This window comes from Mustela nivalis, assembly GCF_964662115.1.
Source record: "Mustela nivalis genome assembly, chromosome: 1".
NCBI classification, from domain to species: Eukaryota; Metazoa; Chordata; class Mammalia; order Carnivora; family Mustelidae; genus Mustela; species Mustela nivalis.
In genome coordinates, this window is record NC_139020.1 from 103,315,079 (window position 1) to 103,335,654 (window position 20,576).

At 35.2% G+C, this 20,576-nt stretch overlaps 1 protein-coding gene and 1 pseudogene across 7 annotated transcripts in view; one reads left to right on the forward strand and one right to left on the reverse strand.

The window, feature by feature from the left end:
- Positions 1 to 5,757: 5,757 nt before the first annotated feature.
- Positions 5,758 to 20,576, reverse strand: part of DCUN1D1 (defective in cullin neddylation 1 domain containing 1) — a 36,777-nt gene continuing 21,958 nt past the window's right edge. For all 6 annotated transcript variants that reach the window (XM_082692398.1, XM_082692400.1, XM_082692401.1 and 3 more), the window contains 3 exons: positions 10,221 to 10,303; positions 9,878 to 9,974; positions 5,758 to 8,579 (listed from right to left, as the gene is read on the reverse strand). In XM_082692398.1, coding sequence (XP_082548524.1) covers positions 8,500 to 8,579; positions 9,878 to 9,974; positions 10,221 to 10,303 — 260 coding nt within the window. In that variant the 3' untranslated portion in view covers positions 5,758 to 8,499. The remainder of the gene's footprint in view (positions 8,580 to 9,877; positions 9,975 to 10,220; positions 10,304 to 20,576) is intronic.
- Positions 14,612 to 15,788, forward strand: LOC309844998 (L-lactate dehydrogenase B chain pseudogene; annotated as a pseudogene). The gene has a single exon. The product of its transcript is annotated as an L-lactate dehydrogenase B chain pseudogene (transcript).

Below are 20,576 nucleotides of genomic sequence, written 5' to 3' on the forward strand. Positions count from 1 at the left end.
CTTTTCCTCTAAGAAAAGGTACAAGACAAAGATGCCCACAGTTCTTTTTAAAAGAGCAAATATTAACAGATTTAGAGGGAGAAATGGGTAGCAATATAATAATAGCAGGGAACTTCAATATCCCACTTTCATCAATGGATAGATCACCCAGGCATAAAATCAATAAGGAAACATTGGACTTAACATGTTAGACCAGATGGTTAATATTTTGAATATCAAAATAACACCTACAACTCAACAAGAAAATCAAATAACCCAATTCAAAAATGGGCAAAGAACTTGAATAGACATATCTCCAAAGATATACAAATGGCCAACAAGTAAACAAAAAGATGTTCAACATCATTGATCACCAGAGAAATGCAAAACAAAATCATAGATACTGCCTCACACCCATTAGGATGGCTAGTATAAAGAAAAAAGGATGTGGAGAAATTGAAACCCTTGTGCATTGTCAGTAAGATTGTAAAATGGTATAATTGCTATGGAAAATGGGGGGGGGGGCTGCAAAAGATTAAAAACAATACTACCATATGCTCCAGCAATCCCATTTCTGTATATATATCCTAAAGAATTGAAAGTAGGGTCTCAAAAAGATATGTATACACTTAATTTTATAGCAGCATTATTCACAATAGCCAAATGTTCACTGGCAAAAATGTTGTATACACCTACAATGAAATATTCAGCTAAAAACAAAAGAATCCCTGTCATATGCTACAACACAGATGATACTTGAAGATATTATACTAAGTGAAGTAAGCCAATCACAAGACAAATACTGTGACTCCCTTATTTGAGGCATCTAAAGTAATCAAATTCATAGACACGCAAAGTAGGTGTTTTCCAGGGGATGGAGTGTGAGTATGTATTTTCAATTCTCTTATATTCTTAGAAGTGGAGTTGCTGGATCATATGCTGTTTAACTTTTTGAGTTAACAGCCTAACTGTGATCAAAAACCAGCAGCACAGCTTTACATTCCCACCAACGTACATTCCCACCCTTTACATTCCAGTTTGTCCACATCATCGCTTGCTATTGTCTTTTTGATCAAAGCAATCTTAGTAGGTGTGAAGTCCTTGCAGTTTTGATTTGCATTTCCCTAATGACTAATAATGTTGAACATCATTTCATGTGTGTAATGGCCATTTGTATATCTTTTTTGGAGAAATGTCTATTCAGATTCTTTGCTCATTTGCAAAATGGGTTGTCTTTTTGTTAAATTGTAAGAGGTTTTTATATATTCTGGATATAAGACCCATTATAATTTTAAATTAAGGAAACATCTGTTGAGTGGTCCACGCTTTTTGGACCACTCTTCATTAACTTTCAAATTATTTTCAAGTTAGAATACATTCTTTAAGCACATGAAATTTCACCTTAAACATAAATTGCATAAATATTTAAAAATTTAAAGCAACCACTGCTTTTTCCAAGCCAAGGAGTTGGGGGTGTACAGGGCGTGTATAGGGACCCACAGGTGAAAAGATTTAGAGATAAATGCAATGTATGGACCTTATTTGAATTCTGACTTGAACTAGAAAAAAAAGAATTTAATGATGACTGGAAAATTACTAAGAAATTGTTGATATTTAAGTGTGTTATATTTAAGCATTCTTATCTTTTCAATATAAATACTGAAACACAAATGGAATTATCTGCTCTGTGGTACTTGCTTCAAAATAAATCAGGGTTGCAAAGATGGGTGGCATATAGATCAAGATTGGTCATAAATTGACCATGATGAAGTAGGTTTATTATACTATTGTACTTTCGTCTTTGTCTGAAGTTTTCCACTAAAAATTTAGAAAGCACTACTCCAATGTCCACTATGTGTAAGAGCACAAGTAGCTGGCGGCAACTAAACAATACCAGCTAAATTTTTACAAATTTAAGAAATTCCCAGTTATCTTAAAGCAAAAGAGCTCTGGGAAACTTAAGAGACTGTGACATGGCTGTGCAGTGCGAGGTCTGTACAATGTTTCCAATATGACCACCAGTCACAGGCAGCTTTATTAACTACGATCCACACAATAGCACCAAGTACCAGCCACAAGCACTACTCACCTACACACTTCCTCTCCTCAGCAGAGTCCCAAGGGACCAGCACACTCCCTCTGGAAGGCTGTAACTTTTCTCACTGGCTACAGAAGATACTACCTTTAACTAACTACATATCTATAGTAAGTAATTTTATAGTGATCTCTCAGACCATCTTATACTCACCCAAACTGCATATCCAATCTATGGACACACGGGTTAGGACTGCAAGGTATAATCTGCACACTTAAAATACATACTCACCAGACTGACTATAATAAAAAAAGACAAGTATTCAAAAGGATGTGAAGAAACTGCAATGCTTATGCATTGTGACAGGAATATTTTTAAATAGTACAGCCACTCTGGAAAAGAGTTTAGCAGTTTTTTTAGAAAATTAAACAAAAACTTTCCAGCCAACCCAACAATTTCATTCTTAGGGATCTAAGAGAAATGAAAACATACGTCCACATAAAGGCAAATATGTGAATGTCCATAGCATTGCTATTCATAATACCCCCAAAATATGAACAATCCAAACGTTCATCAACTGGTGAATAAACGAAATGCAGTATAGCCATAAGCTGGAAGATTATGCAGCAATTACATGAACGAAGTACAGGCATAGGCTAGAACATGAGAGAACATCAAAAACATCATGCCAAGAAGCTGGCATAAAAGACTTCAAATTGTGTGACTCCATGCATGTGTAATTTCCAGATAGGGAAAATTTATGAAACAGAGGAAAGTGGCTGCCTGGGGCTGGGGATAAGAGAGGGAATCAACTGCAAAGGACCACGAGGGGAACTTTTATGGGCTGACAGAAATGTTCTAAAACATTTAGAACTGGATTGTGAGGATGGTTGCACAACTCTATAAATTTACTACAACCATCAAATTGTATCTTTACAATGGGTAAATTTTATCATGTGTTAAGTTATACCTCAATAAAGTTTTGTTTGTTTTAAAAGTACCATCACACCAAAGTCTTAGGAATGACTGTTTTAAAGCTCTGGCTAACAGCCTATTCTTTTAATTTCAATAGAATGACTTTAAACATATTCTCAGGATTAAAAATATTAGTATCTGCTTGAAACCTAAACATGCTATTTTTAAAGGATTCCAAGTACATACATCTCTAAACTTTACTGATCAATTTCTACTCTTTTAGCTACATCATGTTAATTGTGAGACAAATCATTGTCTACAGCCCTACACCAGCATTTTCTCTTAGCCACTTCTTCCCCTGAATGTATGCCCGACACTATTCCTTCTGGTAAAAATCTTGTTTCATATTGCCCCAGTTTCCCATTAAATACAAAGTTTTCTTAGAGTACTTCATAACTTGAACTAGAATTTTAAGTAAATACTTATATTGAACATGCTTCTAAATATATACATTTTAAATACAAAATATCCTTTTTGTTTTGTTTCATCATTAAGCCATTCACGTATTGCCTCTGGCAAGTTTCAGACTTCATTGTTTCAAATCAAGCTTTGCTTTCACTATGGTTCAAAATTCTTCACTTTAAAATCATTTGATGGATTCTTCTTTCAAAGCAGTTGCGGTCTTCTATGGTCAGAACTGCTTTAATTTTGGTCTAACTCCATTCTCTTTCCATTCCACTGAAAAATTGGCCAAAGTGGTTACGTTCCTGCTTAAACCAGACATTAAAAAAAAAAAAAAAAATTTAACCAAGCATTTTTCCCAAACCAAATTTCAAACAAAATGCCATTAATCTGTAAGAGATAAAGTAGGTAGCTATGGATAAAGTGGACGAAGAGGCACCCTGGCTCCATGACCCAACCCTACAGAATACAGCAGACTCAAGGGATGGCTTAAAAACCAATCTATGTTAGAAATCAAATTTCAGCACAGCACAAATACAAAAAGATTAAACTCAAAATATTTAAGCACTACTCATATGAAAAACTTGGATATACTTAAATAAAAAATTGACTTTTGGGGACCTCAATTTTAAAAACAGATAATTCTAAAATAATTCCCAAAATAATGTCTTTTAAACTCCATAAATACATTACTTTTTAGGAATCCCATCTGCTACAAAGACTGTGTACCTTTTATCATAATTTCCTTATTTATGACAGATTTTAAAAATAGATTAAGAAAAGCCAAAAGCGGGGCACCTGGGTGGCTCAGTGGGTTAAAGCCTCTGCCTTCGGCTCAGGTCATGATCCCAGGATTCTGGGATCGAGCCCCTCATTGGGCTCTCTGCTCAGCAGGGAGCCTGCTTCCTCCTCTCTCTCTGTCTGCCTCTCTGCCTACTTGTGATCTCTGTCTGTCAAATAAATAAATAAATAAAAATCTAAGAAAAGAAAAGAAAAGAAAAGAAAAGCCAAAAACCACAGTAAAACAGAACATTGAGCCTAGTGGAAAGTGGTCAAATAAACAAGTTGGTCAGCAGGAAATGTCAATTACCCAACAGGCAGTACAGGAAAGTAAGATGGGAAGAATGCTCTGTATCTGTATTATGAACTAAAAAAATAAAAAATTTAAAAGCCCATAGCACTATCTGCCTCCAGAATCAGATACAAATAAAGCAAATATTCAACCAAAATGGCAACAAATAGTAAGAATAAACCTGGAAAGGGGGATTTGTATTGATAAGAATTTTCAAGTTTATATTAACTACAAAATATAAACCCCTTCCCCTCAGAAATCAAAGGTCTTAAAGATACCATGACATATAACTTCACATTTCTATAAAATAAAAATAGAAATTATTGCTATATGACTGTAAAAATGGAGGCAAGTAAAGAGTTTAGAAATATACTCGTTTATAATCAATTAAATGATGAGCCATAATTTGAACCCTAATTATCACATTATGTAAAAATCACAATTCAGGTATTGTGTCCTCAGTTATTAAGATATATGTTAAATAGTTCACATTTTAAAAACATTTTATCATTACATAATCAAATTTGATTAAAATTTTATCAAAACATCTATGTATTCAATATAAATTATATTGTTAAAAAGTTTTATAAAGTAACATTTAAAGAAAACTGCTGAGGTGCCAAATAATTATTTTCTATTAAATATACAACTTAACATTTAGAACTACATAAATTAATTCTTGCTAAAAGTTGATTCAGGTTTACAAAGGCATACTTTGTGAACTATAGTAAATTTCCCCAGCACCACTTTCCTTTCCATTCCAAAATTCATTAGGTTTAACTTTCTTCTGTCATTCATATGTAAAGTTACAGAAGGTTTACAATACGTAGTCTTCATAGTAACATGTTTTTAAAAAATCTAAGCAAAGTGCACATTAAACTAGCTACAACTACCCAAATTCCTTATCATCAAATAAAAAATAGATGAACACTTCATTCACTTAAATCTTTCTGAGGGAAAAAAAATAGTATAGCCTTGCTTAAATAAGAATTCCCCGGTAAGGATATTATATAAAAGATTTCCCATGTTATTTACTTTCTCTCATTAAAACTTTTTAAAAGTCTAATGAAGAACACACACTTATAATGCCATATTACACAACTACAGTACTGTTAATAAAGCAGCCCAGTATAGTTGTAAACATTTTAGAAATGTAGTAAACAAGACTTGGCATGTCTTTTCTTCCCAAAACTTGCCATTACAATGCTCTTTCCATGAATAATTATTCTTCCTGGAAAAGTTTAAGGTATATTTTAGTCTTTAAAATATTACACTGAAATAATATGTGAAAAGATTTAGTCATGGCAATTTCACTGAAGCTTTTATTGCCTCTGTTGGTAATATGACAGGGATTTTAAGAAGCACAATCGAACTTACAGAGATATGCAGATGATAGTCACTAAAGATAATCTTGATCTCAAGTATTTTTTATGTGGGCACTTCTAATTTTATACACTTTACTATTTAAAAAGCATTACATTTTAAAATGTGTACCTGTTTTGACATTTGGCAAAAAGGAAACTGTACCTGTGGTTCAATTTGAAACAAAGAATCAGCCTGGGGAGTTTACCGAAATGAAGACTGAAACACTTAATGAATTAAAGCATTTCAAGTTGTGTGTGTTTGCACATGTGTGTGTATCTTTCAACCTCTCTCTCTGTCAAACTCTCCCACAGACACATTCACACACATACATGGCCATATGTATAAGCATTTTTTTAGTACAAAATATTCCCTGTAACCAGACATTTATCCTCAAAATAATCACACCACATTAAACCAGTCTTCTCTTTTCAGCCCTAGTAATAGTACTGTTTAATTCTAAGATGCCATCATAGAGTGAACAACCTTAACTTTTATGCTACATAATTATATTCAAAGCTTTATGTATTTTTTGTTTATAATTACACAGTAATTATAAATGTTTAGTACCAAAATGATGACAAACACTATTTTGTTGAAAAAGGTCTTGCATTTAAAAGGAAAAGTCTGTAAACCCAAGGCACTAAGCCATGAACCAATATCAGACTTCTAAGAAAAACCATTTATATTGAGGGAAGAAAAAAAAAGCTAATGGGATCTCATTTTAAAACACAGCATACTCGAATTAATCAATCCGAAAACAATACCATAACTCAAAATCTTCAAGACAAAAAAACAAAATAGTACATATATATATATATCTTTTTAAATTTTTCATAATTGAAGTTCCTCTTTATATTTACAAATATGAAATCAGGAAATACTGAAAGCAGCAGGATTCTTCTTTTTTTCTTTTTCCTTTTTTTAAAATAACCAATTCCAGTAACCCGAACACAAGTTTTCAAAATATTCTTTTGGTAGAATTATATTCTTGAGTTAAAGTTATGATTGGAATATTAATATAGTATCTATGGGGAAAGCTCCATTTCAGAAACTGTGTAAATAAAAAGTAGTTGTAAGATGTCATTGTTTCTTAAAATCATTTCCACATCTACATAAAACGTACTGCTATTCTGAAGTACATTTCTTTGATAATTTTAACATTGGTATATTAAGAGAGTTGCCTGGATATACCAAGCAAAAACTTATTCCTTGCTAAAAACCAAAGCCATCCACTATATGAAGTTTTACTTTTTTTTTTTTTACTTGCCTTACAGAAATGTTTAAGAAAGTAAGAAACCCTTCACATGTCAGGAAGTGAACAAAGAAATGAGGCATTTTCAGCATGAAAGCAGTTCGTGGGTCTTGTAATGAAAAAAATACATACAAGATAGAATTCTGCTTTGATGTGAAAACTGAGCTAATTCGAATGAAACAAAAAAAGTGAAGAAACTAAATAATATACAAGAATAAAAACCAGATTGGTATTTTGCATCAAGTACATGCTTGCTTGAAAATTTTTGCTCCTGAAGTATTTGGCAACCACAGTGATTAGCAGTTAAAGCAATTTCAACAAAATAAGAAGTCATCAAAAATGGACTATTTGTCTGAAAGCAGTACCTATAAGGATTGAACTTCATGGCTCATCATGACCATTTTCAAAATTTAATTCCTACTATCTTCTTATAAATTAAGAGAATTTCATTTGTGTTCCATAGTGTGCTGACAAAAACAAACAAAAAAACCAAAACAAAACAAAAATAAACCCCCATGCCTAAATTTAGAATATTGTATTGTGTGGCAATCTAAAACATTCAAAACAAATTAAATAGTTTAACTTATTCGACAGGCATATAAGCATTTCAAAATCATAATGAAATCCAATTATGTAGTGCATAATGTAGACAGGAGTAGAATCTAACATTATGCAGACATTTCCTAAATAAAAGTTCCCTGTAAGACAACTATATATAAACATGGGTAAGGTAAGTGCAGACTAGTTCTGTGGAACCTTTGAAATTGAGGGTCTGAAACACAATAAAATTTTCAGGTAGGCACACCAAGTTATCCTAAAAATTTCTCACGTTGGTTATTTTGACATCAGTTACTCTACTCACATCAACAATACATGTGATTTGCCAGGAAAAAAAAAAATCCCCCCAAACCAAACACCATTCCAGATCTGGTACACTTAAATATATCACTCTTATTGGAAGTGCTATCAGCATAGTCTTTGCAACTAGCCCAAAGCATATATTTAAGAAGTTTTTATAAATTTTTTGTGATGTTCATATGTTTAATTCTTATGCCAAACTGTTTTCTGATGAAGACAGCATTGTGCTTTATGCAAGAATGGAAACCTCAAAATAATCACCATAAAGCTTCTAAGACTTATGGGAGAATAAACTAGGATGGTCCACAGATATAAGATGAAATCCACAATGTTGGAATTATAAATGTTTAGAGCGGCCCAGACTAGAAGACAAGCCCAAACCACCATTAGAAGAATGAAATACGATATGGTCCAAGATGTATCCTTAAAGTTTTGACACAACCCTCAGTCTGAATTGTGAGGATTGATCTTCAGTTCAGTCCAGCCAGCAGAAATTGACTGTGCAATTTTCCGTTGTATTTATTGTACAGACTATGTACATTCTAGAAGGTTCCTTTAGTGCTACACTGTTGTACTTTTTGTCCCAGCAATTTGAGGGCGTGCAAATTCCACAAAGTCATCAATAAGAACAGGCCATGCTCCTGGGGGGGGGGGGGGGGAGTATGGGAACAAAGAAAGAAAGAAAAGCAGAAATAAAACATTTTAGAGAATCCTTTACTTCTTAAAATACCTTTGCCATAACAGAGTATATCATTACAAATATTCCCACTGGTAAGTCTTCCAAAATTCTGACTTTTTAGAGTTTCTACCTAAAATATTCCTGTATTCTCTCTGCTCTATTATTCTAAAACTTGATAATCCCCTGAATAATAAATAATAACTCTTCTGGTAATCAATCAACAATATCATGGTTTTCTGAAGGCCACTGAACTGGCAGCTTAAATGGCGAGGCTATAGTGGCATGCCATCAGCACTGAGAGCATAGGTAGGAAGAAAAAAGTTTCCAGGTGTTTTGTGGCAAACTTACAACAGAAATCAACAGTAAGTATCAAACTCTATCCTACTTGATAATAAATTACTAAAAGATTTTGAATAGCATATATGCGTGCCTCTAAACATCCACATGCTAACTTCCGAATCAGGAAGTTCTCCAATTTCGTGTAAGGCCTTACAGAAAGCACAATTATCATCAGTCATACCCAGGATTAGATATTTCTCACTCGTTACTGAAGACTACATCATACGAAAACAAAGAGAAAAAAAAAATCATCTCTGATTAAATAGTTCCAGGACACTTTAAAGGAAGCCAAGGGCATTGGAGATTTTCCAAAGAGCACCTCTGTCTATTCAACAATCTCAAAAATGCATCATATCCTGGTAATTCTCAAGGGAGGCTAGGTAAGGAAGTGTGAAGAAATCAATGTAAACCACTGCCACTTCTCAAAAAAATAAAAGCACAGGTCCCCGTAGTGGATGGTAATATCATCTCTTTACATATATGAAAAAATATCAGAAAAGAATCCAACTGACGATCATTTATTGAATGCCAATAGTACTACAGTAGGCAGCTGAAGTACATTTCAAATTTAACAAAGCCACTAACCTTGAGTTTACAGTTAAGTTCACAGACAAGATAAACAGGTAACAATAAAAACACAAATACTAAAGTACATTAAGACAAGTAGTATAAGTAAACTGAAAGCCTAAAACACGGATGGAAACTACTCATGCCTTTCTGGAAGACAGCATTTAAAGAAACAGAACAACGTAGACTGGTAAAGAGGACAAAAGCACTTTACACATTCAAAACAACACAAATAAAAGGTCAGAGGACAGAATCCAACTCCATGAAAAGCAGAAGCAGATAAGAAGTTCAAAAGTATGCAATAAAGTAAAACAAAAACAAAACCAATATTAGTAAGGCAAAAACATTCATTACCTTCTTCATCATAATTAGACATGTCATCTGCAATCATTGTACTGAAGTCTAAAAGAAGATTCCAAGTATCTTTTGGTATGGATCGTTTATGATGTTCCTATTTTTAAAAAATAAGCAAAAAACATCCAAATCACCAAAGAGAGTTTCAAAATATCAGCCCAAATGATGCTAAATTCAAGAATGCAAAATAACTTGTGTAATGAAATTCTGCTAATCAAATTTCTCATTCTATGTCCACTACACACTCTGAGATGAGTTAGTCATGCTTTAAAAAATGTTAATTTATCTTCAAAGAAAGCAAAAAGGTACAGAAAAGATGGAGCTGCAGAAAACATGAACTTACCAACAAAAATTTATTCCATAAGTCTAAGAATTTAAATCTTCCATTAAGCACTAAATTCCAGTAGGCAATGGCCATTTCTAGATCTGTAATATTAAAAATAAGTTATGTATTTCAAATTCCATGAATATTTATCCCTGAAAAAAAAACAACAGGTAAGACCAAAGATAGTCCTTTAAAAAATTTTTTTTAAAAGTTTTTTCCTAACTACTTATTCATAAAATTTTCAAATACATTTAAGACCAAGGTTTGTATCCTGACTCCTCACTAATGAACAGTCCCTTCAGGGAAGGAAGAATACCACTTACCTCACAGGGGGGGTTCTGAAGCTTAAACTGCATAATGCAGAGAAGCACACTTGACTGAGATAAGTATTAAAGATAAGTATTAACATGTACATCACTGTTTCTCAACTTCAGCAACTCTGACATTTGGGATCCAATAATTTTTCTTTGTCTGCCCCCAGTGGAGACCCACTATCTACTACAGTTTGTAATGCAAATGACTGCTTTCCACAATGACTGAACCTGACTTCAGAGACCACTAAGAATACTGATTTAAAAATTAAAATTCATCAACTAAGATTTGCTTTTGGAAAAGTTTTGAAGACAATATAAATGGCTACTTGACTGGGTTTGGAGCAGAGTGAAACCATACCACTACATGACAAAGTACAATACCTGTCATGACAGAAAGAACTATGACCTCTTTCAAGGAACTAAACCTGTTAAGTAAGTATCAAGCTTTTATGAGTAAATTTACATCTCCAGGTCAGGAAAAATTATATCCCAAGTAAAGTAAAAGTCCTTTCAGATCTGATCTCCAAACCATCCCTAAAGAATCCTGAGACCAGGAAAGATGCAAGAAGGCTCACATCCTACCTCAAAAAACAATATACAGGCCATAAGAAAAAAATCCCCTTCTGCACTGGAACTACAGTTCTTCAAGGATAGGAACTGGATATCCCCAAACGAGCAGACCGAAACACAAAGTATGCATTCCAAAACCGCTGAATCAATGAACTCCCTACAGTTCCATGTGGAAATACACTACTTACCTTCAAATCCATTATTATGTCTTCTTCAAACTCAGTGGAAAAGGTGTCACTTTTTCTCTCACCCAAAGATAAGCCCCTGACACCACTGTTCTCAAGCCAATACCATCCTTCAGGAATCTTACCTATTGGTTAATTTTCCTCTCTCCCTATATCAACTTTGCCCTGTCTTCTGGCTTTTCCCCCTTCATAAAGAAATATGCTCAGGTTATGGAACTTACCTTTAAAAAAAAAAAACTTTCTTAGATCTCTCATCCCCTTAACTAGCTAACTAGCTACCTCTTTCTCTTTTGCTTCACAGATAATCTTAAAACAGCACATGAAGTCTTCTACTTTTATACATAATGTGTCCTAAATCAAATCTAAAAGTCAAATTCGGGTCCCCAAGTTTTAAGAAAACTAGAAATATGGCACTAACTCCGAACTGTAATACCTTTATAATCTCTGCAGTCTTTAAGGCTCTACAGCCAATATTCCTCTAAGGTTCTTGTTCTTTTCTTTAACAATCAAACATACTAACTGTGTGGCTCAAGTGCAGCACAAAGGCTGTCATTAGCATGTTAATGATTTTCTTCTTCCTTTCAAATGCCTGAAATGTATAACTAAGCTTATTACTAGTGCTAGCATTTTTTTCCCTTTTCAACTAATTCTCACAAAATAAGGATAAGAAACAACAGAGATATTCAAATAACTACAAACCAGGAGACACCTATAAACGCCCATTTGTCAGCTGATACATGAAAGAAAGAATCTGACAAGGGCAGAAGTATATGCGAATGATGTTTAAAGGTTTACGTTGTTTAAGAAGAGAATTTTTTTTTTTTGAAATCTACATTCATTGCCCCATTTCCTCACCTCCCACACACTTTTTTTTTTTTTTAAGATTTTTATTTATTTATCTGACAGAGATCACAAGTAGGCAGAGAGGCAGGCAGAGAGAGAGAGAGAGGAAGGGAAGCAGGCTCCCTGCTGAGCAGAGAGCCCACTGGGCTCCCAATCAGGACCTGAGCAGAAGGCAGAGGCTTTAACCCACTGAGCCACCCAGGCGCCCCTCCCACACACTCTTTAATTCTATAAACTAGCGTGTACCTCTGTCACTCTACTGAAAGTAATCTCTTCCTATTAAACACTTTTCATGTCCTTATTTTCGTTGCCAAATAAACACTTTGATTTCCTTAATTTAGCTGGCTCTCTGTCATATTGGACAAAACTGAATACACCTTCTACATGGAACTGCCATTCAGCTTTAACTGATAGCACTCTATTAATAATTTTCCTCTGTCCTCTCTGGCTTTCTCTTTTATTGGCTCCCCTTCCTCCCTTCCTCCATTCTTCCATTCGATGTTGGTGTTCTGAAATACTGTATATGTTAGCGATAACCATTTCTACCCTCCACAGATTTTTCAAACCCTTACACCTTTTCCCACGTCATACTCTTCAACTCCTAAATATGAATCCTTTATCTCTATGTTCTAGATTCACATATCAAACTGCCCAAGGACATCTTCAACTGGGTATCCATAAACAGCTCAAATTCAACAGAGCTCAAACTGAACTCATTACCCTCTACAGACCTGCTATTCCTTCTCTCAGCGTCTTCACCCTAGAGTGTTTCTCAATGAAACACAATGTCACATTGTGAAGAACTGCCCTATACACTGTATGACATACAGCACCCTCCTAATGCCAGAAGAAACCCTCAGTCATTATGACAACCAAAAAACGCATGCATACATTTCCAAATGTTCCCTAAAGGTGTTCAGAATTGATAGAGAAATTCCTTTTTTCCTCATCACACACTTTCAGTCAAGGCACTTTCATTTTAGCTTCTAAGTACGTTTTTAAAAAATCTCTTCTCCATCCCTACTACAGGACAAATGCTAGAGTCCTTTTCCAGCTAAATCACTGCAAGAGCCTATAACCAATCATTCTTCTTTTAGTTCTGACTCCACTCCTTTTAAAGAACCACAATGCTTTCACATGAACCTTTCAGGCATATGTATCGTCAACTCCATGTTAAAATTCTTCAATGATTAAAACAACGAGATACCACTACACACCTTTTGAAATGGCCAAAATCCAAAACACTGACAACAACAAATGCTGGCAAGGATGTGAAGCAACAGGAACTCTCTTTCATTGCTGGTGGGAATGCAAAACAGTACAGCTACTTTGGAAGACAGTTTGGCAGTTTCAAAACTAAACATACTCTTACCATATGATTCAGCAATTGCAATCCTTGGTATTTACCCAAATGAACTCAAAACTTATGTCCATGCAAATAACTGCACATGAATGTTTATAGCAGCTTTATTCATAATGGCCAAAACTTTGAAGCAACCAAAATGTCCTTTAGTAGATAGAGAGATCATATAAACTGTGGTATAACCAGACAGAGGAATATTATTCAGTGTTAAAGTAAGCTATAAAGCCATGAAAAGATATGCAGGAAAACAAATACATATTAATATTCCTAAGTGAAAGAAGCCAGTCAGAAAAAGGCTAACTCTGAAAAAGGAAAACTATGGAGACAGTAAAAAAAAATCAGCAGTCGCCAGGGGTTAGGAGGGAGGAAAGGATGAATAGGCAGAGCAGAGGTCTTTAAGGGCAGTGAAAATTCTCTGTAGGATGCTGTAATGATAGATAACATGTTGTTATTATGTTTGTCCAAGCCCACAGAATGTACACCAAGAGTGAACCCTAACGTAAACCTGAACTCTGGGTGATAATGATGCATCAGTACACCGATAATGTACACCCAACTGTAAGAAATAGTACTACTTTCATGAGGGATGTTGATAGTGGAAGGAACTATGTATGTGTGGGGGAAGAGGGTACATGGAAAATCTCTGTATCTTCTGCTCAATTTTGCTGTAAACCTAAAACAGCTCAAAAAATAATGTCTACTAAAAATTATTTTTAAATCTCCAATAATTTTCCTATTGTCTTCAGATAAAATCTACACTTCTAGTTAAATGAACTTATTTGTAGTTCCTCAAAGATGCTAGGTCTCTCACCTCTGAACAACTGAACTTGCTAATCACTCCACAAGAGATGGCTTTTTTTTTTTTTTTTTTGGCCTCAAAAACATATACTCATTCTTCACAGCTCAAAAATTAATCACCTTTGCTTGCAGATCCTGCACGGAAGGAGACGCACGCAGCTAACATTGTCTTCCTCACTTGACTCTTACAGCCAGTTCTCTCTGGGCACAATGGCAACTCTTTTTTTTTTTTTCCTATTTATTTGACAGATAGAGATCACAAGTAGGCAGAGAGGCAGGCAGAGAGCAGGCTCCCCGCTGAGCAGAGAGCCCGATGTGAGGCTCGATCCCAGGATCTTGGGATCATGACCTGAGCCGAAGGCAGAGGCTTAACCCACTGAGCCACCCAGGCGCCCCACGATGGCAACTTTTAAGGAAACACCTGATTGCACCAGCTGCAGAAGAGGTAACCATTCCCAAACAAGATCACTGTGGTGGGTGTTAGACAAGTTGTTATGGCATGTGCCATCAGCATTCTAGGAAAGTATCTAGCTGATCAACTTGCCTATGTGGATGTTTTGGAAGACAAACTCAAAGGGGAAATGATGGATCTGCAACATGGGAGCTTATTTCTTCAGACATCTAAAATTGTGGCAGATAAAGATTGCTCTGTGACTGCCAATTCTAAGACTGAGGTGGTGACTGCAGGAGTCCACCAACAATGGAGAGAGCTGACTCAATCTTCAAATTCATTATTCTACAAGTAGTCAAGTACAGTCCTGACTGTATCATAATTGTGGTTTCCAACCCAGTGGATATTCTCAAACATGTTACCTGGAAACTAAGTGGACCATGCAAGCACCATGTCATTAGAAGTAGGGATAATCTGAATTCTGCTAGATTTTGCTATCTTATGGCTGAAAAACTTGGCATTCATCCCAGCAGCTGCCATGGATGGATTTTGGGAGAATATGGTGACTCAAGGGTTGTGGGTGTGGACACAAGGTTGTGTGGAGTGGACTGAATGTGGCAGATGTTTCTCTTCAGGAACTGAATCCAGAAATGGGAACCGATAATGACAATGAAAATTAGAATGAAGTGCCTAAGACAGTGGTTGAAAGTGCCTATGGAGTCATCAAGCTAAAAGGATATACCAACTGGGCTACTGGATTAAGTGTGGCTGATCTCACTGAATCCATGTTGAAAAACCTATCCAGGATTCATCCGGTGTCAACAGTGGTAAGAGGCTATAAGGCACTGAGAACGAAGTCTTCCTGAGCCTTCCATGTATCCTGAGCACTCAGGGCTTAACCAGGGTGATCAACCAGAAGCTGAAGGATGGTGAGGTTGCCCAGCTCAAGAAAAGTGTAGATACCTTGTGGAGCATCCAGAAAGACCTAAAAGATCTGTGACTTCTGGCTTCTAGGCTGTAGAAATTTAAAACTACAATGTGATTAACTTGTGAGCCTTTAGTTTTTCATCCATATACATGATCACAGTGTGCTTTTACTTTCCTAAATATGTGAATCGGGGCTCACAGAATCAAAGCCCATGCTTGGTTTAATGCTTGCAATATGAGCCCTTGAACAAGAAAATTAACCACTGTTGTGTGAAAAAAAAAATTAATCATTTTTGTGAAGACTTTGCAAACTCACCCAGACAAACTCAAGATGCTCCTGACTCTATGCTCACAGAGTAAAGAGTCAATAAATATTTCTGAATGAAAAAAGTATACTCTAAAAGACTTAAAAACTTATAATTAAGACCTGAAATGCAGGGGCGCCTGGCTGACTCAGCTAGTTAAGTGTCCAACCTAGTTTCAGCTCAGGTCATGATCTCAGGGTTCTGAGATCGAGTCCCACATTGGTCTCCACATGCAGTAAGGAGTCTGCTTGAAGTTCTCTCCCTCTAACCCCTTCCACGCCTCCCACCTGGCTCGCTTATGTTATGTGTATATGCATGCCCTCTCTTTCTCCTTCCCTCTTCCCCTCAAATAAATAAATAAAATCTTAAAAAAAAAAAAGAATTGAAATGCATAAGACTGTACAGAGATAAAATGGCAATTGCCTTTTAGCAATTTAGAAAAACTGCCCTTTAGACAGAAATGTCTGCATGACAGAGAGAAGAGCCTAGCTAGAGAGAAGTGGTTTGAAATAGTATTTTAGCCTCTTAAATTCCAATTCTACCACTAGCTAAGGGAACTTGCGCAAGTGAATTCGCCTCTCTATAATTCTGTTTAAAATAAATTTAACAGTACCTACTCTCACAGGGTTGCTGTAAGGATTAAATGAGTTAATAGACATAAGACATTCAGAACAGTGCCTGGTAAATAATAAAGGAGTCCTTACTATCACTATTATTTATTTTTAATAATTTTTAAGATATTAGAGATTCTGAAGCAGTATTGGAAAACAAAGCAAATTCGACAAGAAGATAACAAGTGGCAACAATGATTATAATAGAAGGAAAATACAGAGGGAAAATAGACAAGCACAAATAACAAAATTGCCTAAAACTGATACTTGCAGAATGAATTTTTAAGTCCTTATAGTAAAATTTAAAATTTGAGGTAATCCCAGTGTCAAACAAAATCAACAAGGCAACGTGGGCTTTCATAAAAGGAATAAACATGGAAATGAATCGAGACTGGATCCAAATACTGTCCCTAAGGGAAACAAAATGTTGCCAACTCACTAGGGAAGATGGAATGGTGATTAACAATCCTATTTACAATGTCTTCATTTACTTAGAAATATCCACAGTTAGCACAATGTAATATTTAAAACAAACAAACAAAAATACAAAAAAAAAAAAAAAAAAGAACAGGGAGCCAGAAAATCTCAAACTGAATCCCAGTTCTACCAATTCTATAGTTACATTACCTTAGTAGGTCAACCTCTCTATCCATGAATTTCTCCATCTTTATGACAAAGGGGATGATGGGTTTTTTACACAGCTCAAAGGGTTGTTACAAGAACCAAATGGGATTACACAGATGAAAATATACCTTAAAAACACTCTGTAAAATTATTTCTAAATATTAAACGTCTAACAAATAATCTTAAAATTTTTTGAAGATTTTATTTATTTATTTGACAGAGAGAGATCACAAGTAGGCAGAGAGGCAGGCAAAGAGAGATAGGGGAAACAGGCTCCCTGCTGAGCAGAGAGCCAGATGTGGGGCTTGATCCCAGGACCCTGGAATCATGACCTGAGCCGAAGGCAGAGGCTTTAACCCACTGAGCCACCCAGGTGCCCCAATCTTAAAATTTTTTTAATCAACTGTACAGGTGTAAGATTCTAGCTGAACCACAGTTCACAAGAAAATAACCTATAATCTTTAGTCTGATAAAAGTTCAGGATGGTCCTAAAAATGGCATGGTTGTTAGAGAACAAACGTAATTTTTTGACCAAACAGAATGAACAGTCTCACAAAAAATAACAGACTCACGGCGTTCTACATTAAACAACCTCCTTCTGGAGTATTATGTTCAGCTTTAAGAGCTCTATTTTGAGAGAATCTGAGAAATTGGAAATGTGCCTGGTAGGGGACAGTAACAGGAATAACAAAGGTCTTCTCAAATGAAGAACAGTTAAAATAATTGGGATGCTGACCTGGAAAAAACAAAAGAAAGAAAAAGAAGGGGGTAAGTGACAGCAGTCTTTACATGGTCAGACTTCCTCCGTGCTCTGCTGAGGGTGGAGGACAAACAAGGGCAATGGTAGAAGTTAGCAGACAAAAATTCTCACTTCATAAGAACTGTGTTCCTGTGTGATAAGAAGTAGGAGTATTCTGTGACAAGAACCGACCACTTCCTGAAACAACGTGTGTCCAATCCCCGGATGTTCCAACTACATGAGCATCAGCTATGGATGCTACTTTGGACAGGTTAGACAAGTTACGAAATCTCTTTCAAATTTAAGATTCAGAAGACTATCAGAAATGCCAGATGCCTGAAGCAGACAGTGAGAGTGGAAGCATCCCATCCTGGTGTCAAAGGAAATCAAGTAATAAAAAATGGGAAAATATGGAAAACACCAGCTCTCATTATAACTAGCAGAGCTATTTATAAATAAACCACAGTGCTGTCACTGTCACTCTGCCAGTTTGTTTTGGGCCTCACCTCCTCTCCTATGATCCTCTAATTCTTCTCTGCCAAATACTGTAATTTAAGAGCCCTGTGAGCCTTCAGAAAGGCTGTCAAGAAAACGGTTTTCTTTTTAATTAAGTTCTTCAACCAAGCAAGTCATTACATTTCCTGATACTCAACACCAATGCAAAACAAAAGGAGAAACTAGGATTTGTCTTCCTATTATGTTTTTTCCCTTTTTAAATTAAAAAAAATTTTTAAATTTCAGTCTTACAGAAAAACTGAGAAGAAAGTACAGACAGTTCCCATACACCTCCCCACCTCACCCCCCCCCCCACTGTTTCCACTATTTTTAACACCTTGCTTTAGTGTGGTATATTTCTTACAACTGATGAGCCAATATAGATGTACTATTATTAACTCAAGTCCATATTTTACATTAGGGCTCACTCTGGGCTATACAGTCTACGGGGTGTTTTTTTTTTTTTAATAATTTTAAAATTGTGGTTAAATATAACAAAATGTATCATCTTAACCATTTTTAATTGTACAGTTCACTTAGTATTAGGTTCATTCACACTATTGTGCAACCAATTTCTAGAACTTTTTTCATCCTGTAAAACAGAAACTCTACATCCATCAAAAATACTACAATTTTCTTAAGTTCAGTACTCTACATTAGATAGTAAAATTTTTAAATCTAATTCTGTACCATCTTTTTTGCAGTTTTTCCTATAATCCAAAATTCCAATTTAATATATCCAGTATCTACCAAAAATTTAATTTTGCTTTATTTTCACCACATATAATAAAAACTAAAATTCACTATCAAAACTATATATTAATACCAAAATATCATTAGTTTTCTCCAATAAAGGAAAGGCATATAACTAAAGAAACAGACTCAGCCCATTTAAATCAACACTTTATATTCATAACATTTTATTTAATCTTACCAAAATATTGTGCTACATTTCTAAACACAACAAAAATAGTTACTGCAGTGTATACATACAAATTCAAAAATTTTAATCAGTTTTTACTTGTGGGAAGTAAGGAGGAAACCAGGAAAAAACAGCCCAGTTAACTGATGGCCACAAATAGTAGAGAAACTAACCCAACATATCATCCATCCCAGCTTATTCTGCCTGCAAAATGAGGAATTTTACTGCAAGAAGAAAATCCAAACTAAACTGAATAATCAGTTAGAAAGGAGGCTTCACTATTTGTAATTTTGCTTTACAGATATCTTGTCTATCTTCAATCAATTCAATCACATTCAGTCATTCATTACGCCAAATATCAATACAAATGTACACCTATCCCTTCCTCACAGACTTTCAAGCACTTCCTTGGTCTAATCCCTATTCACATAATCCTTTTCTCAATGCATTTTCCCTTCTAATTTAAAATATAAAGAAGGATTAGTACAAGAGGCCCCTATTAGTCTCTCTAACTACTATCTTCAAAATCAAAAACAAACTTACTTCCATCACTGGGTAAGTTATTTAACCTTCCTGTAGGCATATGAAGTTTTCCTCATCTGCAAAAATCAGGATAGAAAAATGGCCAGCACTCTATTACTATGTATACGGCACATGGCAGGTGACAAATTATTGAATGAAGAAATGAGTAACTCATAGAACTGTTAAACATGAAATGAAGCAGTGGAGGTACTTAGCACATTGCCAGGCACACAGTAAACGGAAGATACTGATACCATCAAAATCTTCAGTGTATCCCTACTGTCCACAAATCTAATTTAAACTTTTTCTGCCCGGTTTTTAAAAGAAGACTGTGGTTGTCAAGTCTTACAATGCCTCACCAACTTCATCTTCAAATAAGCAATCCCACTAAAATCACATTAATGTTTTCTCTCTCCTACAAAGAAGTCAAGCTTATCTCTGACGTTTCAGATAGTCATTAATAACCATCTTCTCGAGTGCCTTTTATCTTTCCTTACAGAGTTAAATACCATATCCTTTAGTTCATATCCCATTTTGCCCAGGAAGCATTTCCCAACCATTTTACTCATTACTCCTTTTATCTAAAACCCTCACACACGTTTATTATTGTGTATTACCTGCTATCATCAAATCTTTCTAGGTAAACTGTTAAAATTACATTGTAGCTTTTACTTTCATATCCCTTAGCGATCCCCAAAGCAAGTGTATGGATATTACATACAGCACAAACTGACTGATCAAAATTGTTAAGAGTGGTGATTATAG